The sequence below is a fragment of the Triticum aestivum genome, chromosome 3D (genome assembly GCF_018294505.1).
Source record: "Triticum aestivum cultivar Chinese Spring chromosome 3D, IWGSC CS RefSeq v2.1, whole genome shotgun sequence".
Classification (NCBI taxonomy): Eukaryota; Viridiplantae; Streptophyta; class Magnoliopsida; order Poales; family Poaceae; genus Triticum; species Triticum aestivum.
The window spans coordinates 394,168,326-394,189,831 of NC_057802.1; the positions used below are offsets into that span (position 1 = coordinate 394,168,326).

Here is a 21,506-nt window from a genome sequence, read left to right on the forward strand (position 1 = left end):
ACTCACCTCGAGTGCGCATGTACGAAGAGAAAGAAGCCGAGCTTGATCGGCAGGACAGTTTGGACGCCCTGGAGGAGGAGCGTGACGTGGCAAAAGCCCGCTCCGCATTCTATCAGCAACAGGCTCGACGGTATCAAAGCAGAGAAGTACGGGCCAAAACTTATAATGTTGGCGAACTAGTTCTACGCCTACCAGAGAAGAAAAAGAACAAACTCGAGCCCAAATGGGAAGGTCCCTTCGTTATCGACCAAGTTCTGACCGGTGGAGCGTACCGTCTGCGGGATGCATCGGACAATCGACTCGAGCCAAACCCATGGAATGCAGCCAGACTCCAAAGGTTCTACGCCTAGCTCCGGACTATGTGTTCGTCTCCTTACCTCCATCAATTTTTTTTATATCAGCTATCTGTCTTTTCTTTCTTTCTTTCTTCCCTTTTTTCTTCACAGCCTTACAAGGTTAAAATGTGTCTTGACTACACAATCTTGACGCGCTAGGCGTGCTCATTATACCTGGGGGCTTATTATACAGAAGCTTAATATAATTATGTTCCGGGCTTTATGTCCTCCAGCTCTTGAGACAACTGGGTATTCTTCTCCGTAAGAACCTACACAAATAATGATCCTTAAATCAGTTGTGTCAACTGTTTCAAGTCTCAGGGGCTACTGATATACATAATTATTAGATTTTCTTACTCGTATATCCTTTACATACTGGTCCGTGGCTCTGGCAAGACCATTTTGAGCAACTCGGATGTACGCGTCTCCTGAGTTGAAGGCATCGAACGCCTCTTGGGAGAAACAAGCGTCTCGGAGTACGGCCCGACGACGCCTGTGATTCATGGCGCTCTCCACTTCGGAATTCGTAGCGGACAGCCTATTCGCATCCTCTGTAGGAGGAACATCCGGTGTTGGCCCCATGTTAGCGTCCGCCTCTAAGTCCAGCTCTGGAGCCCGACTGGTGGAGGCGTGGCCGGCAACCTCTCCGGATATAGTCCGGCGAGCATTTTTCCTACTAGGAAACATGGGCGTTATTATATTTTAAAAGACGACGACCACGGAGCGGGGTTCTTTTTCATACCTCTGCGACGGCGTCTCAATCCTGACCGCCTTCCTTTTAAGCCTACCTGGCTTCGGTGCCCCTTGTTGGTGACTCATTGCGGGTTCGGCATGGCGACCCGAGGGCCTTCCCTGTAAGACACCATATGTGTGCAGTAGGTGAAGTGCAGAAAAAGGGATCCTTCTTGGAAGTTGGGACTCCGGTTTTACTTACATGCGATGCAGGGAGTAGTCCAGGATAATCAGCTACGATGGCCACCATGGCACCTTCGCAGCTTAATTGATAGAACGTCCTGTCAATAAGCTCCACAAATGTGTCCGGATCTTCTTCGAGTCCGAGGTCGAGGGCCCGGTCAGGGTTCTCTGGTTGTGGAGGCGGGATGTGGACCTCCCTCACAGCTTTTCGCAGTTCCTGCTATGAAATGGCAAGGTAAATACTTATGACGAAGAATGCGGGAAGGTTTGGAGTAAAAAGTAGCAGCTCACCCAGCTTGGGGGGTTGTACATGGAGAATCCATCCCGTGGCTTGATGCGGATGAACTCCTCTTCCTCCCTTTATACAATTCGGGCAGTATTTTCGCTAGAGCAGTGACGGAGTCCGGACCTTTACGATCGCAGCGGGTGGCATCGTCTTCTCCATTGAAGTGCCACATGGGTTGTCCCCGATATTGAAGTGGCTGCACTCCCCGCATTATACGTATTGACATAACCTCGATTATTGTCAATCCTGATTTGGCCAGCGTTCGTATCCGGCCCATCAGGTAGAGAACCTCTCTGTTATCTTCCTCCTGGGGGCTCCGAGGGCGCCAGCTGTGGCGTTTCTTCAAAGGGGCGTTATTAAACTCGGGAAGGCCCATCCGAACAGGGTCCGGAAGGGGGACGTCCTCCATATAAAACCACTCCGAAGGCCAGTCTTCGGATGTCTTCTTCGGAGTACCGGACAGGTATCCGGTCCCGGCGATGCGCCATATTTCGGCTCCGCGCACTTGATATATTGACCCCTCCTGTGTACGGGGTACGAGGCAGAATAGCCTCTTCCATAGCTCGAAATGAGCTTCGCAGCCCAAAAACAGCTCGCAAAGGGCAACATAGCCAGCGATGTGTTATATGGAGGCGGGAGTAAAATTATGCAGCTGGAGGCCGTAGAACTCCAGGAGCCCGCGGAGGAACGGATGGATTGGAAATCCAAGTCCCCTTAATAAGTAAGGGACAAGGCATACCCGCTCCCCCATAGATGGGTTGGGAAAGCTCTCCGCTTTCTCCCCGCCATTATAAGTGGCTAGTCCGGCTCGAACGGGGACCATATACGCTGGAGGGAGGAATCCCTGGGTCTGTAACTCTACTAACTGCCTGTGAGGGACGGAACACTTCTTCCAATTGCCTGGCTTAGGGCTACGGGAGCGAGAGGAGGAGCTGCGATGGCCGGCCATGATGGGATGGACTTTTCCGGGCGCGCTCCGATGGATACTCGCTGTGGGAGGACGGTGTGATCTGGATCTGAGGATCCCCGCCTCTTTAAATAGACGATTTACTTACATGGTTAGGGTGGCAAGTGTAAAAATGCCCTGACTTCTCGCATTCGCTCGACACGTGGAGGATAGCCATTATTAGGCGCAGAAGCCAAGAAGTGCGACATTCATGGGAAGCCGGACACTACTCGACAGGTACTCGGAATTTGGAGAAGAACCCGCCTTGCAATGCCAAAGACAACCTGCGCGTCAGACTCATCGTCATTGAAGCCTGGTTCGGGGGCTACTGAGCTAGGGAGTCCTGGATTAGGGGGTCCTCGGACAGCCGGACTATATACTTCTGCCGGACTGTTGGACTATGAAGATACAAGATTGAAGACTTCGTCTCGTGTCCGGGTGGGACTCTCCTTTGCGTGGAAGGCAAGCTTGGCAATCCGGATATGTAGATCTCCTCCCTTGTAACCGACTCTGTGTAACCCTGGCCCCCTCCGGTGTCTATATAAGCCGGAGGGTTTAGTCCATAGGACAACAACAATCATAACCATAGGCTAGCTTCTAGGGTTTAGCCTCTACGATCTCGTGGTAGATCAACTCTTGTAATACTCATATCATCAAGATTAATCAAGCAGGAAGTAGGGTATTACCTCCATCGAGAGGGCCTGAACCTGGGTAAACATCGTGTCCCCCGCCTCCTGTTACCATCCGCCTTAGACGCACAGTTCGGGACCCCTTACCCGAGATCCGCCGGTTTTGACACCGACAACCTTGTCTAAGATCCATATTCTTCCTAAAGAAAGGGTTGACGTCCTCATTGAAACAGATTGCAGTCTTCCTACCTAAGACATGTTGCATCATGTGATGCACGCAAAGCAACATGAAAACCTAACAGATCAACACCTAGGGAAGGAAAGGCCAATTAACCTGGCCATAGGCATTTTCAAAATCAAGTTTCCTTGTGTTTTAAACTTTGACTCCGTTAATCACCTCCCTTGGAGAATGCACCTATCCTAAATAAAAAGCAGATTGACATCGGTTCACAATGTGTTGGGCAACCGGGCTGAGTCTTATAGGTCTACAGCTGGACCCCTATTTCCTCCCTAAACGTCCGCAACGATCGCCTGGTCAATGCTCGGTCAAAAAAGTTGACCCAGACCCTCACTTAGTCCCTATACGCCTGGAGTGACCGGCACCCCTCAAACTTGCGCCAAATGTAGGGACGATATGAGGGCAACCGGACGCGACCGGGCACCCCTCTCCAGGTCATAGCGGTCCCACCTACAGCCACCCGAAGCTCCTTCCAGGTCAAGACAGAGGCACCCAAATTTAGTCCACCTCGCCGCGCGAGGCGGATGCTGACCGGCTTAAATTGCCGCGTCGGCGGATGGCGCCAAGCTTCTCTCTGTTGCATAGGTCGATCAATTATTGCTGTGTGAACGAGGTAGCTTGACACTAGATGGCATTTCATCAACTCATGATTGGTCATCGGGTGTCATGTTCATCTCATTCATATATGTCCCTACTACAATGAAAGTGATTTTAAAATTGTTCATCGGATTTTATATTGGCCTACAACCTTGCACCGTTCGACACATTGTGATTCATAAAATGTCGTGCAAACATGAATGTTCCGTTTGTGAAGGAGATAGACCATGAGTATTGATCTTCTCTGTGATGAGCAGAGAAGATTAATAGTGATAGTCCATCTCCTTAACAAAGAATGTATTGATTACTGAAGCTTATCGCTTCTGAACTACCCGGCTAGTCGACTAGCTCCTCATGCGGCGAGGTGGGACAAAAACATCTGAAACTAGCCGGCCCAATACGGATGTGAAAATCTTAGTACGAGTAATTTACTATTCGGTGTTTTTTGAAAGTCCCGCCAGCCCAACGTCGGCAACATCCAAAATGATCGGCGTGCATGTGTTTGCATGCATTAGCTGTTTTGAAAATATGCTTTGTGGTTGCATATGGTAAAATTTGAGGCCCATCTGTTCACTGTCCGCGGGTGTGTCCGCATACATTTTAGGGGTCATATTTGCAGGTTGCGGCCGTAGATGCTCTTAAGGCGAAAACTTTAATAACCAGTTTGAAAACCACGTTAACGAGGGCAATTGGTCTAAAATTGAGCCTCATTGCAATAAAATGAACCCTTTTTTTGGGCGAACCAAGAAAAGTTTCTCTTTTTGGCAGTGAGTTCATCTTGTTAATTAAATGAAGAGTTAAATACATCACATGTGCCTCAACTTGTCGGGCACGGTCACTTTGATGCCTAAACTTGTAAAATACACGAAACTGATGCCGTAACTTGTCTAAGCGTTCAAATACGATGTCTCTGCCTTTATTAGGGTGTATGCACTGTCCACATGGCGTGCTAACATGGCATTGGCCCACATGTCAATGGTTGAGAGAGAAGTGTGATGGTTATTTTACAGAAAACTCTTTGTAGTTTAAAGAAATTTTACAGAAAACCCGTCACACTTTATTTAAATACCCCAAACTGCATTGATCCTACTTATCAGATCTGGGTCCTGCATGTCAGGCTGTTGGATGAAATAGTAGTAAGAAGAAAAATAGGGCGAGTTGGCAGGAATCAAACCCAGTTACTAGCCGCACAGCATGTGCACATGTGCCAACACCTATGCCACGAATGGTTGTCTGTTTAGTACAAAGATAATCACCTATTTATAATAACGACAACCATACCGGGCGAAATAATAAAGAGAAATTTCTAAAAAGGAAAAGTTGACTCGCGGGAAATTGATAAAATATTAAGAAATTCTCACGAAAAAGAGAGAACTATTCAACATATTACCTGTCATAATAAACTTAAGAAATATTTTTGGAAAAATCCATTAAGAAATTGTAAACGTGTTTTGAAAAATGTTTGTCAGGCATTCAAAAAATAAGAAATATATTTCATAAAATGTTCAAGTTGTATTAAAAATTTATTGTGTAAATTATTCTTACTTTTCTACAAACATGTTTTACACACATTTAAAGAATTTATTTTTGTTACACAATGATTTTTAATACACATTGAACAGTTTTCAAAATACAACATTGTTGATTTTTAATCATTATGTATTCTAAATATACAATGAAGAAACACAATAACTATGCATTCTTGTGGTCCTGAATGAAAATAAAAAAATACACAATATTTTATAATATACCTTGAAGTGTTTAAATCCACAAAAGAATTAGAAAATGTTCATGTTCACGTCTTCGAACTACACAATAATAAAAATAGGATAAGATTTAAATATACAATAATCGAATATTAATAATTATCGTATTTTTATATAGGAAAATTTACATATCATAAAAACCAAACAATAACTTGAAAAAATACAATGAAAATTGCAGAGCGAGAGGTAGACTATATAGGTTTCCAACTTACAGTTTTTTGCAAAGTACTGTTAGTCCAGATTGTTAGCGTGCGTGCCATTAAAGGTGGAGGTCCCAAGTTCGAAACCCATTCAATGGAGCAGTTTTTTTTCCTGTTATTAGCACATAGAGAAATGGCTTAATCGTGGCATCTAATTAGACCTTAGGGGGTTTCTGCAAAAAGAACATTCACCTAGCGCAGACGATGCTCACATCCACTGACATCTGGGCCCGCCGCCAGTTGTCACACCACGTGGACAACGCATACGTGCGGAGGCACCATATATGCACCGTGCGACAAGTTATAGCACCACTTTTATGTATTTTACAAGTTTGGGCACTAAACTGGCCGTAACGGACAAGTTAAGGTACCAGTAATGTATTTGACTCTTAAATGAACCATAGTTCCATACAGTGAGTTCATCATTGGAGCCAAAGAAAAATTATCTCGTGGCTACAACTTCTGCAATTTCCACTTTCCGTTTTGTAACTAATAACAAATAAATATCCCAGTTATATATATGTATACGCCATGAGTAGTTTCTACTCAGTGGCATTAAACCAGCAAACATGGCAGAGCCAGGTCGAGGAAAGGCTGAAGGCAGCACCTACTTCCCTCTCCTCACAAACCCAGCGCCGCACCCGATTCTTGCACCGGATCACTGTACGTATCCCCTTTTCCAGCTTGAATCTTCTCCCTGTTCCATTACCGTCATTCCACTACGCCACAGCCTCGTAGGAAGCTGTCCGAGTTATTCAAGTGCCCGAGCCACAGCTCCCGCAGCTCCGGGAACGCCACCTCCAGCCACGGCTTCCGCGGCCCGCTGAAATGCAGGACGGCGGAGAGCTGCAGCAGCTCGGCGTCGGGCATGCGCCAGCCGAGGTCCGGCAGGTGCCACAGCGGCTCGATCGCCTGCACCCGGCCGTCGAACGCTATCAGAGCCGGCGGCAGCGATCCCATCTTCCACAGCCTGAACCCCGATTCGCGGTTCTGCACGCACCCGACACAAGAAATTAATGAACCTTGTCACTTCTCACTTGTCTTGTCGGTAGAGTTGATTGCTCGATCGTGGTAGGAAAATGGTGAGAGTTCAGGGAAAGGAGGGCTTGCCTTTTGCAGCCATAGCTGGTACGTCTCGGTGACGTTCGCTCCTCGCCAAGCGTCGAGGTCGACGATGGTGGCGCCCCAAGACCACGTGCAGTTCGAACCGTCGAGGCCTAGCGACGACACTGCAGGGTCAGAGAAGTTGAGGTGCTCGCTGAGCGTCCTCTCGATGCAGATGCCACCGTCTGCGCCGGGCCGGTGCGCGCCGACCGCGCCCATGATGTTCCCGTCCAGATCCTGCTCCCACAGCCCGGCCAGATCCTTGCGCACCAAGACGTCGTCGTCGAGCAGTATCACCCTCGGGAGCTCCGGGAAGAACTGCACAGGATGGTAAACACACCAGATGCCAATTGTTACTCACCATTTCTCCCATCGACGCTAGTAATACAGTGTCTTCCTGTTCTTTTGGTTTACCTCTGGGAGATGGATTTTGAGATAGTTGAGGATCGAAAACGTGCTTGGCTTGGTGGCCTCAAGCCTTCTGTACTCCCTCTCCACCGATCCATCACACAGCTGGTGGTAATCCAGCGAGCTCTTCTGGACCTCGTCGATGGTCCTCATGACAGAGGCGATGGCATCGCCGTCGCGCCAGTCGAACTGGTGGAGGCCCTTGACCTCGACGACCGCCGGAGAGACCGGGTGCAGCGCGAACCACGAGTGCATCGGGACGTAGCTCTTCTTGTCGGTGACGACGTGGAACACGAGCCTCGACGGACCGGCCGAGCTCCGGACGGCAGACGCCACGGCGACGGCGGCCGCAAGAACGTTGTCGGTGACGAGGCAGACGTGGATGCGAGAGGCGTCGGTGAGGCGAGGGGCGTACTGCGGCAACGGTACCGGGGAGCGGGCCGCGGAGTTCACCGCGAACTCCTCGGCCAGCCGCAGCGCCAGGCAGTGCATGCTCTTGGGGATGCCGAGCGAGGCCAGGTGCCGGTTGAACAGAGTTCGGATTCTTGACGACTTGAGCTTCCGGTCCATCTTTAGCAGCTGGTTCAAATCACACGCACCAGAAATTCAGAACGAATGAATGATTACAGGTTTGCATGTTTGACAAATCGAGGCGAGTGTCCCTGCATGACCATGCAGATGAAAGCACCAGATCATATCTCTAGGCCAGAGAAGGCATGAGCAGGGGACAACACAGGGAGCATATGATGAGGCCTTTCCGCGGGGAAAGCACTTTGGTTGCTGAATTCAGCTAAGGTGGCAGTAACATGCAGCTGCAGGCATGCTACCGAAAAACCGCTAAAAGTTGAGCAAGGATTTTCGGGAGAAAGTGTCAAAGTGCTTGTAAATTTGACGTACGTACCATGGCCATTATCTTGACCACCACGGCCTCCATGTCAAGCCGATCATAGGACGCCAGAATGGTGTCCATCTCCACCATGAGATCGTCCAAGGAATCTGGTGCCGCTTCCACCACCACGGGGTCCAACAGGGTAGCTACCCTGTGGCTTCTCTTCCACTCTTTCATAAATTCCTGATTATTCCATTCATCAAAATTGACAGTCATTTTATCAGTAAAAAGTACTACTAGTAAGAAGCATCATGTGTGTTCTGCGCATGAAAACAAAGATCTACTGTATGAGCATGCATGCATGCATGGATCATGGATGGCTAAAGGACCACAACTCCACAACCACAAGGCCGCAACTGCTTGGAAAAGAGCAAACGCACGTATAGTTCCAAACACAAAGGATCAAAGGTCTTGTCGGATGAGCATTTCCACGCTGGACTGCAGGCCACTAGTAGAGAATCCGAGCGAGCAAGTCGCCTCATTCACAAGAAGAAAGTCACAAGGGTTTTGTACATATCCATAGCGGCTCGCAACAAAATAAACCCAGCACACCAACTGGTCGGACCCGCCAGGCCGGAATAATGCAGGCACGTACGTACGAATCTACCACTATGCAGAGTTTCGTCCTCCTCGTCAAATTAGGCAGTTTTTCTGGTACAAATTGACCAGAAAAAGTTGCCAATCCATGACCGTTTCACGTAGTACCAGCTCCACTTTTGAAGAACACAGGCCCCGAACGCCGCACAGTATGAGCAAAAGTGTTTGACCACGGTCGGACTTTACTTTTTTTAGGCGACTTCGGTCGGACTTGGATTAGATGGAGATGGATTGGTCACACAACTCAACTTACACACCGGCTAAACGGCCTATTTAATTTATTTATTTATTTTCGGATGTATAATAAAACCGCAGGGCACCGCAGAACATGCGCATTGAATACGACTAGTAGCTCAACCGGGGCGTCAACCGTGGAGCTCTGGCAGTCCAAAGTACAGTGCCCGGATGAGACCGGGCGATGGGCTCACGGCCCCGCCCGTCAGCGGGTCGGGCACGGCCACGTGGTGGAGGCCACGGTCGAGCGCAGCGACGTGTTGCCGACCTGGCCTGCCCCTAAACATTCCCGTTCCCGTGAACGACGCTTTACTGACAGGGAGCAGAAGCGCGTGAGAATCTCCGTGCCCATCCACCACCCATTTCCGCCACGCCGCCGCAGGTAAAAAAGATGTCAAAGCTCACGTAGAAGTAGAAAGCCCGACGCCTAACTTATTACGCGGCCTGCCAAAGTCCAAACACATTTTGACGCGCACGATCGGACACTGGCCTAACACACTACACTGGTAGTACTGTAGAAGCCAGGTCGGCCGGACTCACCTCCGTCGCGTCGCCGCCGCCGCCGTAGAGCCAGCGCCCGAGCCCCGCGCTCCAGTCCGAGCAACCTGAGGCACTCACACACGGGAATGGGGGAGTAAGTAACCGGTGTACACGCCACAAATCACCGACGAGGAAGGGGAATATGGGCTGCGAACGAGCTTAGTTACCGGTGGCGGAAGGGCAGAGGGAGGCGCCGGTCTCGATGGCGAGGAGCGCGGCGCGGAAGAGGAGAACGCCGGCCAGGAGCCCCGTGACCACAACGGAACGGTAACCTCGCCGCGCCGCCTGCAGCTGCTGCGGCGCCTTCGGCTTCGTCGCGTCGTCGTCGGCGGCCGCCGCCGTGATGTACAGCCTCATTGCCTACAATCCCCCTCGCGCGAGGCCGCCGACTCGCCGCCGCTCATGAACGGGCGAGGCTACGCGAGCCCACGCTCCAGCTCGAGGAACAGTGCGGGGCCGTGGAGTCTGTATGCGCGTGGCGGTGTGGGAACGCGGGGAGGGGGAAAGAGAGGTGCGTGGCGCGGGGAGTTATAGGCATCAGCGAGGGAGAGTGAGACGAGCTAGCCAGTGCCAGTGAGAGAGAGTGGGAGGGAGGTGGCGAACCGAGCCGAGCGGCTCCGCGCCGGGCGCGTACGTATGTGGAAGTGGTAGAGCAGCGCGGGAGGGCGATGGGATCCGCCGGACGGGGGAAGAGAGCGACCTGAAACGCGGGGAGAGGACACCGACAGTGGCTGACGGTGACGCGCGGGGCCCCGGAGGCTTGTAGACTGGCTGTGGCTGGCCCGTGGGGGCAGGCATCGGGGCGCTGGTGTGGCTTATCCGGTGGTGCTGCATGCCGCGTCGCGCTCGCAGGTCGCATGCCGCTCGTTAGATTTAGCTCTCGCATTATGTGCTTTGTCTGGTTACTGGTTGAGCACACGTACTATACGGATGGTATCTCCATGTGACTGGCTTCTGACTCTTGTGGAATCTCTTCGCCGATCTGCTGCCATCCTGCCCGGTAAAAATGGCAGTCCTGTCCCGTTGGAATACGGGTAGAGGGTACACGGGCACAAAGTAAAAATTTCCTACCACGTAGATTATGATGATGCCAATGTGGCATATCACGAGATTTTCGCGGGGAGCATAGACTCGTGCGATAGACCTGGGTATGGACAGCCCGGCCCAAAAACCTGGGCCGGGTCGGGCTTTGCATTCGGGCCTCATTTTTCAGCCCAAAAGATAGTTTGGGTTTCGGGCTTATCTTTTTCATGATTTCAGGAGAATTTTCGGGCTTTGGGCTAGGCCTGCATGTGGAGATACAGAAAAGTGTCGTTCGAGCCGAGCTTCGGGCTTGTAAAAGGAGTGATTCGAACTTCATGACGGGCTTGGAGATTGAAGGTCAGGCTATTGCAGGCCCGTCTCGAAGCTTGGCCCGACCTGGCCAATGATCAAGTTTATCGTGCGAATGCAGATTAAGTCTAGCGTGTTGATGCAATTAAGGCACCACTAAGCTAGAAGGAAATGGGTACAAATAGAAGCGTCGTAAGGCGGCTAGGGTGAAGCCTTCCTTTCCTCACTTTTTACTCGCGAGCATGTGGATTCATCTCCCCTATGCTTGTGGCTTCGGTTGCCGGTGACAAAGAGGGGAATCCTAGTGCAGCGGCTCCGACTTGTAGATAAGTTAGGGTTTTAGTCCACTTATGGAGGCGGTGCTCGGGCAGATGGAAACCCTTCATCGTTGAGTTTGTCTTTGAGGTTTCGGTCCTCCCAAGTCCGTCTGTCGCGACATATTGGACGTAATTCCGGCGTAGTTTTCTGCCGGCTCATCAGGATGACAAGGTTAGGATTTCTTGTCGTGCGTACGCGACGTCGAGGTTTGATGTCAGATTCTTCATATCGATTTAAGGGTTGCGACTCCGGTTCGTTGATCCTTAGGGGCACATGTATGATGATTTTCCAGTTGTCGTCAACAAGGTGAGATGGCTCCCACATGAGAGCGACGAAAGCGACGCATCAACGGCCTGTTCTAGCTATGACAATGGTCATCTGTCGTGCTTTGTACTTATGGTGAACCTTTATAATATATTCGGTTCCTTCTAAAAAAACAGTGTTGTACATAGCATATGCGCAAAATAATAAAGACATGCATGTTGTTCTCTAATACTCCCTATCAGAGGCGGAGGACGAAAAAAAATTAAGGTGAGGCGAACTCTTAAGTGAAGGCCAATACACACTACCAATGCACATTAATATTTTCATGTGATCCTCAACAGAATATACATGCTCTTCTTCCATGAAATTCACTTGACCTTGATGAGTGTCATGTGTCGAAACATTGACACATTCATAGGTGCTTGGATTGGAGCTACTACCACTACCAAATACTTCAAAATATATTTTTCAAATATGTAGTTCACAACACTAAATTGTCACTAAAAATCTAAAATCATTACAATTGTATATTACAAGCTATTAAAAAATGCTACTGAAATTTAGAGATATACCCCTCCCCTTTGGCTTTGCTAGCCCCTCTTTCCTCTCAACTTTCAGTTGGGGACGACGCTACCCTGCACTGCGTTCTACTGGCTGTGAAGGATGCCAAATTGAGCGTTGGCTTTTAAAGCGCTAGAACAAGTCCACCGGAAGTTGTACATGTACGTGTACGTGCAAAACTAGAAGAAGCAAGCAACCTAACAGCTCGATTGATCTTCCTTGCAACAGTGCACGCACGGTTAGGCAGAAGGACACGTAGGTACGTGATCTGGTAGAGACTAGCTCGTAACTGATCAGATTGACTCGATCTCAACGGAAAAACTCATGGCGACTCACGAACTAAAAACTCGTGCCAGCTGAGAGATGCACATGCATAGGTATAAGAAAATTTTACAAACGATTCAAGGTATGGCAGCCGCCAGCCCTTGCCCACTAGAGTCCTCCGCCAGTGCTCCCTATGTTTTTCTTACTCCACATATTAGTTTTGGTCAAAGTCAAGTTTTGTAAACCTTGACAAAGTTTATAGACAAAAATATTAACATACACAATAACAAATTAATACCATTAGATTCATTATTGCAAGTACTTTCACATCATATAGATTTGTTATGATAAATGTTAGTATTGTTTTTTTATAAAGTTGGTCAAACTTTACAAAGTTTGACTTCAGCCAAATCTAATTTGCAGAGTAAATAAAAATGAAGGGAGTATAAACATAAATTACATATTATATCTATTAGTTTGAAGTTGATTCTACAATCACGACGTCAAATGTCCTTTTTTTTCTAGTTGGACCACCCCAAATGTCTTTATCATTTATTCATGACTAAACTTGGCTACAGGTTCCTTCTTAATGGAGTTGTATATCGTGCAACTACAAAGGAAGTTATCGAGTAATCTCTTCATCCTCTCATCTTCATGTCTACACCAGCATAACTTGACAATTAACGTACATTTGTAGTTTCTATCTCTATGATTTTTATGGCACATATTTTAACAAATTAAAATGTGTGGATGTGGTCAGGCCGCCGGCGGCGCATATGGGAATCGTCTCCTTCTTGAAAGTGTCGGCGCGGTTAGTCCTTGCCCTTCGTGTGGCTCGGGGAAAATCCCGATCCTTGGATCGGGCGGCGGCGGCACATCGGTGTCGTGCCCTCCCCGAAGGCGCTACCTTGAAGTTCATGGTTCATCGTGCGCGGCTTCTTCTCTTCATGATGACTTGTTCACTTCTAAGGGCTTGTGTCAATACTCGCTTTTCTACCTGCTGTTTATATTTGGAGTTGTATGGGGTGGTGTAGCTGTTCTTCGGCATCCTTATATCTTGTCATGTGTGTGTTATGGTGTCAAGTTAGCTAGGAGTAAGTTAGTACACTAGAGTACTAGTGGGAGTATAGATAGTTAAGTTGGCTACTATGGCTGTCAACGTGGAAGTACAATACTCTATGTCTAAACCAGGTTTGTTAGTTTGCTCTGAATATTAAACTTTCCGTATGAATGTTTGAAATGTAGTACCGCAGTGTACTATTACATTGCGATTTAGTTAAAAACAGTCGTATAGACCGAACGGGATCAACGGACATCGCGTGGTTTAATTGTGTATCGCCCTGCACGGCATAAACCGAGCACTGGACCAAATGAAAGACTGCTTTGTGGTGCTTGAAGGGATCACTCTCGTGTGTACGCCTGCTCCTATGAATCAACGGAACTAGATCGGTACCGCGCCTTGGCGCGAGGGTGCCGGTCCCAACTTTTTGCTCAAGCAAGTAATGCTAAGTTAGTAGGAATCCAGATTTGGCATATGGATTCATATAGGATAAAAATATCTATGTTGCTCAATATCGACACGATACTATAAGGCAGAATCGATTTCAATACATCCGTAAGATTACAAAAGATAGCCCTGGCGCAAGTTGCCCGTTAAATCTAAATCGATGTAGTATGCAATCAATGCATGGTTCAAAGCCCAAAGCAATGCACCAAATATTTAACCACATGAAGTGTTAAGAAAGCAAGGTTGTTAAAGATACTAACTTCATAGGGAGATAATGCAACCTTTGTTGATTACCCACTTGCAAGCAAGGTAATGTGATGTGCTGAATACTGAAACCATATGTCTGTAGAAGTATTGGACCACAACCTTCACAGTACCGCGATCATCACACGGAATCTACCACAGGAAAACCGAACATGGATGCCATCATTCCCAACCTGGTAATAACGCCATCAGACCAAAAGATGTTAGAATATCAGCAAACACCAATCCAATGAACATTCTTTATTAGAGTTAAAAAGTTCAAAGCAAGGTATAGCCACATCAAACCCGGAAGGACATATTTCATACTCAATAGTTTAGAAGATAGAAAAAAAGCAATGCTCATCATTATAGATACGAACAATAGTTCCATAAAATATTACTACCACCTGTTGACTTTTTCCACATAAAATGATGTCTCAATATAGAACTTAGCAGAAAGGTTTCCCCATAACTTGACTTTGATTTCATATGAGGAGAGGCAGCATGTGTGCATTGAACATTCTGATCTCTTGGTTATATAGTGGCTATAACCAAGAGATCAGAATGTTCAATGCACACATGGTGCCCAAACCATATACAAAGACAGGCAGTAGTAGAAACCTGATATCACAAATGATAATATCCTTTATAGGTACAAATTGCTTCCATGTTTATGGCTGAAACATGTGTACATCAGAAACTTTAACTACAATATGGTAGATATCTACAGGACCAAGCAAGAAATCAGAAATAGAACAGCGGGCGTCTTAAGTAAAGCAAGCACCACCCGATTACATATAAGTTTGTATTCATCCTCAGCACTGTCCAGGCTGAAGAGGGTACATAGGGTCACATACAGTCTGCAACATCTGCTTGTCCTTCGATAGCATAACAACATTAACTAAACACGTGGGTCAAACACATAAATAAACATATGCCGGACAATAGGGCGCAATAGAATCGGAGCTAGCAGAGACACAGGAAACTGCGTTAGAACATCCGAAGAGACACTCCCATAGCCAGACATCATTACTTCGTGCATCCACAAACAAAAGGATAGGGTCCTGGATATATATAGATTTGCAAGCGCAGATTAGCAGGATGCCCATCAAAGGAGTCATTTCTGATGCATAGTAAGGTTCATGATATTCAAAACAGTAATAATGGTAGACTTTGCATAACATGACAACACATCATATCTCATAATTAGAATACATTATATTACTGAAAACAGAAACTGAGGTGACCAATTGGAATAATCCCATTTTGGTGACCACATTCCATAGTTTAAATTCAAAAATTAGGCTTCTCCCTAAAGCATACACTCAGATAGGGGGCATTTAAAAAGAATCTGGATGAAACACACAGGCATACCTTCGATATTTCATTGCACATCTCAATGGAGACATTATTATCTTATGGACCTCGTTAAAATCGATGACCTTATTAGTTGCAACTATAATTATATGAAACAGGTACCTGCAACGAAAAATGACAAACCATGATGGATCATAAATGAATTAAGCAGCTGGTTGCAGCACAACATGCCCAACTTCTCACCTCTGTCTTTTTTATTTTTCTTCATTTATCAATACACATAGTGACACACCAACGCCTTGACTATGCTCTAGCTATCACAGTGGTTTACAAATTCCGGATTCGTATTCAAACAAATGAACTATATAATGAGTCATGATAGGTGGGTGAGCCTTGCTTCTGTTCGGTTGTAATTACAGGGGGCATGGTAGGTTGGGAGTCTGGCTTCTCTTTGTGTGTAAAGATAGTGTGTCAAGAGAGCCTTGCTTTTGTTCGGTTACAACTTCAGCAAGCTTGCTATAGAGAAAGTTTAATGAAAACACTTAGATAGCAAGTAAGCCATGTGAGATTAAAAAAAAGCACGGACACCAGCAAGAGAACTGAAATATTCCAGTTTCATGAAATGCATCTCCTTTGTACCTCTTATGATTAGAGGAAAGGCCATAAATGGAAGAACCCAGAGTAGATTTTATACCTACATATAATGGCAGGCTGGCAACAGTAGGGCATTTTCATTGGATAAATACATCAAATTTTACAAAACTAAAATCAACTTCATCTCTGTGTACCTCATATGATTAGAGGAAAGGCCATAAGGTAAGAACCTAAAGTTAGCACAGGATTTATACATACATGTAATTACAGCGGCAGGGTGCTATGCTATTGGTGGTATCCTTTTTATATATATCCTCACTGGTTAGCTGACATAAGAAAAGGAGAAGATCAGAAGGGTATAACAATTATGAAGCTATAACAGTTATTAAACAATGTGTCAGGCTCACAGGAAAAAACTCAGCGAGTTTTCGTAAGAGTAATACAAAGAAAAACTTGAAATTGAAAATATACACTTAAAAGAGTGGCCGAAGTAAATTTTCCGCATAACACAGTGAATGCAATTTCATAAGAGGTAGCAAAACCATGTAATGCAAATAGGCTGTGTTTTTTTGGGATGTATGGAGCAAAACAATTCAACAACCCAAGGAGAATATTATGTTGCAGCGGATATATGAAGCTGAGTTATAATGCATAAAAGAATGACAATGGACAATAGTGACATAAGAGGGTAAACAGGGTTTGCCGGGCACTAATTATGTTGTAGCACAAAATACTAATAAATATTAACTCTAAAGATCAGTTAGGAGCCGGGGAAGGAACTGTAAATAGCATACGTCAGCAGATTAAGCAAAGAGGCACTGATTATACAGAGAGACTCCAACACCAAACAATTAGAGGGGGACATCAATCGCATACACGGGATGGAGGAAGAGAGCACAAACCATACTTCAAGCAGGGAGAAATCGTGTGCTATTTCAAACAGAAGTAACATTTTATCTAGTGCACAAAAATATAGTTGTACAAAATTACTTTATTGTGTCCCACTTACATAAATCATTTTCTTTTGATACTATCCCAGTTAAAGAGTTGGAAGTCTTAAGTCACAGGAAACAGGAAAGGCCATAAGGTGGTATATTTTTTGAATACCAATGTAATGAAAGGTGGTATCTTTTTCGAATACCAATTCATGGTGTCTTCTTCAAATACCCTCATCTGATACCTAATATAAGAAAAGGTGAACATCAGAAATCTATGTAAATAGTAGAAGAAGGATACAAGTATGATACAAATGAACCATATAATAATGATTTATAGAGATTATCTACAATGCATGGCAACCAAAATCGTTGCTTCTTTTGTTAGATATTATGATCCCAAAGTCTCCATACATAGACTAAATCAGTATAATCTCAGTGTCAACTACAAATATACACATTCTCAAACCTAGAGCAGCAAAACAACACGAAATAAATATACTAAAAGACTAAATTAATGGGGATAATTAAGGCAAAAAAGGCAGCCCGGTGCATGTAGCTCCCGCTTGCGCAGGGTCCCGGGAAGGGTCCGACCACTTTGGATCTATTGTACATAGTCTTTCCCTGCATTTCTGTAAGAGGCTGTTTCCAGGACTTAAACCCGTGACCTCATGGTCACAACGCAACAGCTTTTACCACTGCGCCAAGGCTAATGGGGATAATTAAGGCAATGAAAAACAAAAGATGAACAATGATTATATTGAAAGATCAAATTAGTGGCAGACAAAGAAAGCATTTTGTTCTTAAAGAAACAGTGAAAACAACTTGCAGCAGGATAAAAGCATTTCTTTGAAAGTCTAGCAATATATAAATAGTTCAACTAGTAAAGGATGTATATACAATTTTAACACATGATTATGCAGAATAAACACACTTGACAGTTTCATGAGAAAAGCAACAGCTGACCAACGAACAGAACAAGAAAGAATTTATGTACATAAAGGAAACAACACTATGTTACTAAGATAGGAAAGAAACATATAGGCATGAGGCACGAGAAGGCTAGAGATTTAAAAAATAGTTACTTCAACATGATACCTGAAAGATAACTATATAACTTTCTCCCGTTGAGCTACCAGACACAAGTAACACAAACAGTGAGACAAAGAACACACCAAACCATTTTTTTAAAGATGGATCGGCTTCATGCACAGAGTATTCACAGTGCAGCATCAACACTGAACTCAAATATTTTATCCATCTATTTTTTAAAGGAGGAAAAAACTCATCGCTATATAACATCTTCCATGATAGCAGAACTGGAAAAGGAGTGTTAGAGATAAGAGCGGAGTTGGGGATGGATGTAGTTCATGGGTGGGGGTCAGGAGGCAAGGCAAGTAATCTGTATACCTTTGCACAAGACAAAGACGACAAGGTCGCCGGCGCCGACAGCCTCTTCTGGCTCCATGAGCCCCGCAGCCATAAGCATCGATGATCTACTCCTTCAATAGAATGTTGATCAAATCATTAGTTTTCTATTTACCGCTAGAGATTATCCCGTGGTTCTTATTTCTCGATAACTTATGTGGACAGTAGTTTGTAAGATATATATGCATAAAGGCAATATCCCAAAGAAATATCTAAAATATTTGAAACAACATTATCATGAGCATACAAGTAAAGAAGATAGAAAATGTTGTGGATGGGCCAGACCTGCCAACTACCAACAAAATCTGTACAGACAATCCAGATCTCAAATGATCGTGGTGGTCTTCAAATCAAAACTAAGACGAAAGGGTGGTTGATGTGCTCTAGCAGCGGCAATGAGACTCTCCTTGTGCGTTAAGGTACATCAATTGTGGTCCAATTTTTTTGATTGGCAAGATCTGTTCCAAAAACCAGTTACCAATCAGTACTATGGTGGCTATTAAAGAATATAGCCATGATCAAAATATAGTAATAAGAAAACCTTCAAATATGCTTAGAACAATTTTAGGAAGAACCGGTTAGAGTCAGAACCCTACAACAATGGCGTTACAAAGAAAACACTTTCTGGTGGTCATTAGAGAAACATGACACTCACTTTTTAATCGAATTCAACTTGGAAGAAGCTGAGAACAATAGCTCGCAAAACTGGGATGTCGTATTCGCCAAGATTTGAATTGCCTAATGGGATTTAATGTTCACACAGTACCCCCATCTCTACATGTTCAGTCCTAAATCTACACAGCTCACAGTACTAAACCAAACATGTATAAGATAATCATCAACCTTGCATATCGTATACAGACCAATCAAATACACTTGGAGCTGACCACACATGCAAATGGCAACTAATGACAACAAGAATGACAAATCCTCCTGGATTTCACAGTTGGCAGGTACAACAAACTAACCAATCAACCTCTCATAGAGTGTGCCATGAAGATGAGCACCTTAGCCGGAGATGCAGGAGGAAGGATGGCCAAATCTGATGAAGGAACAGCAGCCACGGACCCAGCAATGACCCTGGCACCAAACCCTCACAACCACGCTGTGCAGCCGAAACCAACAAACACGCATGAAGTACAAAGAGCAGGACGTCTGGAAGAGAAAGAAGAAAGGAAGAACGCACCTTTCTGATGGCGGCGAGCGAGCAAACGGCGGACGACGGACGGGGGACGACGGCGCGTCAGCCTCGTCGCCCGCAACCCCCATCTCCTTCTCTCTAGATGAGCGGCCTGAGCTCGAGGATGGGTGCCCGGGCGAGCGGCGGCGGCGGCGGCCGTCGGCGGGGAAGGGAGGCGGGCGCGAGCCTAGGGTTTGGAGGGGGAGAAAGAGGCGAGGCGGGGGGAAGAGGAGAGGGGGTGGCGAGTGGGAGAGGAGGCGGCGGCGTGGGGAGCAGGCGGCCGCTCGCGAGTGTGGGAGCGAGCGGGCTAGGGTTATCTCCACGGGAGCAGCCCCTTTTATACCCCTATGCGTGAAATTACAAAAATGCCCACGGCGGGGCAAAGAAATTACCCGCGGTGGCACGAGCGAGAGCTAACTATTCATTGTAGCAGTGCTTTTTTTTATCCAACGGCCAGGATCGTCCAGCAGCAAGATCGGATGGACGAAGTCGCATCAAAAAATCGATCCAACGGCTGAGAGTGGCTAAGCTCTGAGAAGCCTCATGTCCTCCCTAGATACTTATATCAGGATTGGCACGCAAAGGACGGCACCATTACTGTGCGCCAGTAGGGTGTACGTGTACGTATACATGTACCTTGTTCATGTTTTTACGGATCCCAGAAGCTCAAGTTACTGCCGACCTTGGATGGTTGGAATTTTACTCCTACTCCCGAAGATTGAACTGGGCTTGTACCGTAGCGGGGACAATACGCATGCTGCCAGAGTGCCACTGCCATGTGATGATGCAACTATGCAAATTCCTGAGCAATCATCAAACCCCGCCGTATATCGCTGAGATAGTGCGACGAGCTGAGGACGTCAAAAGGATATGGATCACCAGCTGACGTGGCAAGATCAGTAGATGCCAATGCTTACACTATTGCTACTAATACTTCAGTTTTTTTTTTTTTTTTTTTTTTTTTTTTTTTGCGAAATACAAGCACTTCAAAGTTTAATCAGGACAATCTTCTCTTCTGCGGGGACGACCTCTGCAGTGTACCTAGCCATAGACTGTAGATATACCCAAAACCATAAGTGTGCTCGGGTGCATATACTCCCCTTTAAGAAAATAATTCTGCAGTGATCCCAAAAGTCTAAAGAAAAATAACACATGTTGATGAACCAAATTTGCTTCCAGGTTTCAAGTTTCATGAAAATTACAATTCATTTGTGAGATGTGCAAAGATAAGGGCATTTTTAACCGATCCCCAATAATGGGTTAGATGATTAAAATTTTGGTTTTACTCCTCTAACTGGCACCTAGCCGATTCCCAATCGGCGTTAGCGGAGTAAAAATTATACTCAGCTGCGGCGAATCTCCCTATATTTACTCCACCGCTCAGCGGCCGAGTAAAAAAATATCTCCTCTCTTCCCCTCCTCTGCCTCCTCTCCTCCCCCTCGCCCCGCCGCCGACGTGTCCCCCGCCGTTCCCTGCCGCCCTCTCTTCTCCCAATGGCCGGACTTGGTGGCCGGAGGCCCCCCTTCCCGCCGATCTGCAGCGTGGAACCGCGCCGCCATGCCCGCGGGTCGTCCTCGAGCGGCGCATCTTCGAGCCGCCACTGCTCGCCCGATCCGCCCGCCCCTGGCCGGTTCGCCGACTTCCCGGAGCTCCCTCCACCGCGGCCACCGCAGAGGACATACACTACAAAAAAAATACACTTCCGTGATGATATGTGTTTGTCACAGTAGGTCACGTTTTCTGTCATGCATGTACATTCATGACAAATTTATGACAGAATCAAGATAGTCATACCTGTGCTGTCGTATAAGTGTTCCATGACATTACCAAAATTATCATCACGGAAGTGTCCACTTCCATGACGATAAATCGCGTGTC

At 46.4% G+C, this 21,506-nt stretch overlaps 1 protein-coding gene and 1 long non-coding RNA gene across 6 annotated transcripts; both read right to left on the reverse strand.

Annotated features, from left to right (window-relative positions):
- Window positions 1-6,195: 6,195 nt before the first annotated feature.
- On the reverse strand, window positions 6,196-10,378 carry LOC123079125 (probable galacturonosyltransferase 15). Its single transcript, XM_044501801.1, has 6 exons — window positions 9,852-10,378; window positions 9,685-9,749; window positions 8,326-8,496; window positions 7,431-8,003; window positions 7,023-7,334; window positions 6,196-6,902 (listed from the first exon to the last, which is right to left on the reverse strand). The coding sequence occupies exons 1-6, from the start codon at window positions 10,039-10,041 to the stop codon at window positions 6,624-6,626; spliced, it is 1,590 nt and encodes a 529-aa protein (XP_044357736.1). The 5' UTR covers window positions 10,042-10,378; the 3' UTR covers window positions 6,196-6,623.
- Window positions 10,379-14,783: 4,405 nt separating this feature from the next.
- On the reverse strand, window positions 14,784-19,884 carry LOC123079126 (uncharacterized). Of its 5 annotated transcripts, XR_006437859.1 has the most exons (8): window positions 19,634-19,882; window positions 19,455-19,552; window positions 18,733-18,905; window positions 18,430-18,521; window positions 17,094-17,264; window positions 16,343-16,410; window positions 15,548-15,652; window positions 14,784-15,237 (listed from the first exon to the last, which is right to left on the reverse strand). It is a non-coding gene; the product is annotated as an uncharacterized lncRNA (long non-coding RNA). The 5 variants fall into 5 exon arrangements; XR_006437863.1 differs by having other exon boundaries at window positions 15,734-17,264; window positions 19,634-19,884; XR_006437860.1 differs by having other exon boundaries at window positions 15,548-17,264; window positions 19,634-19,884.
- Between the last annotated feature and the right edge of the window lie 1,622 nt (window positions 19,885-21,506).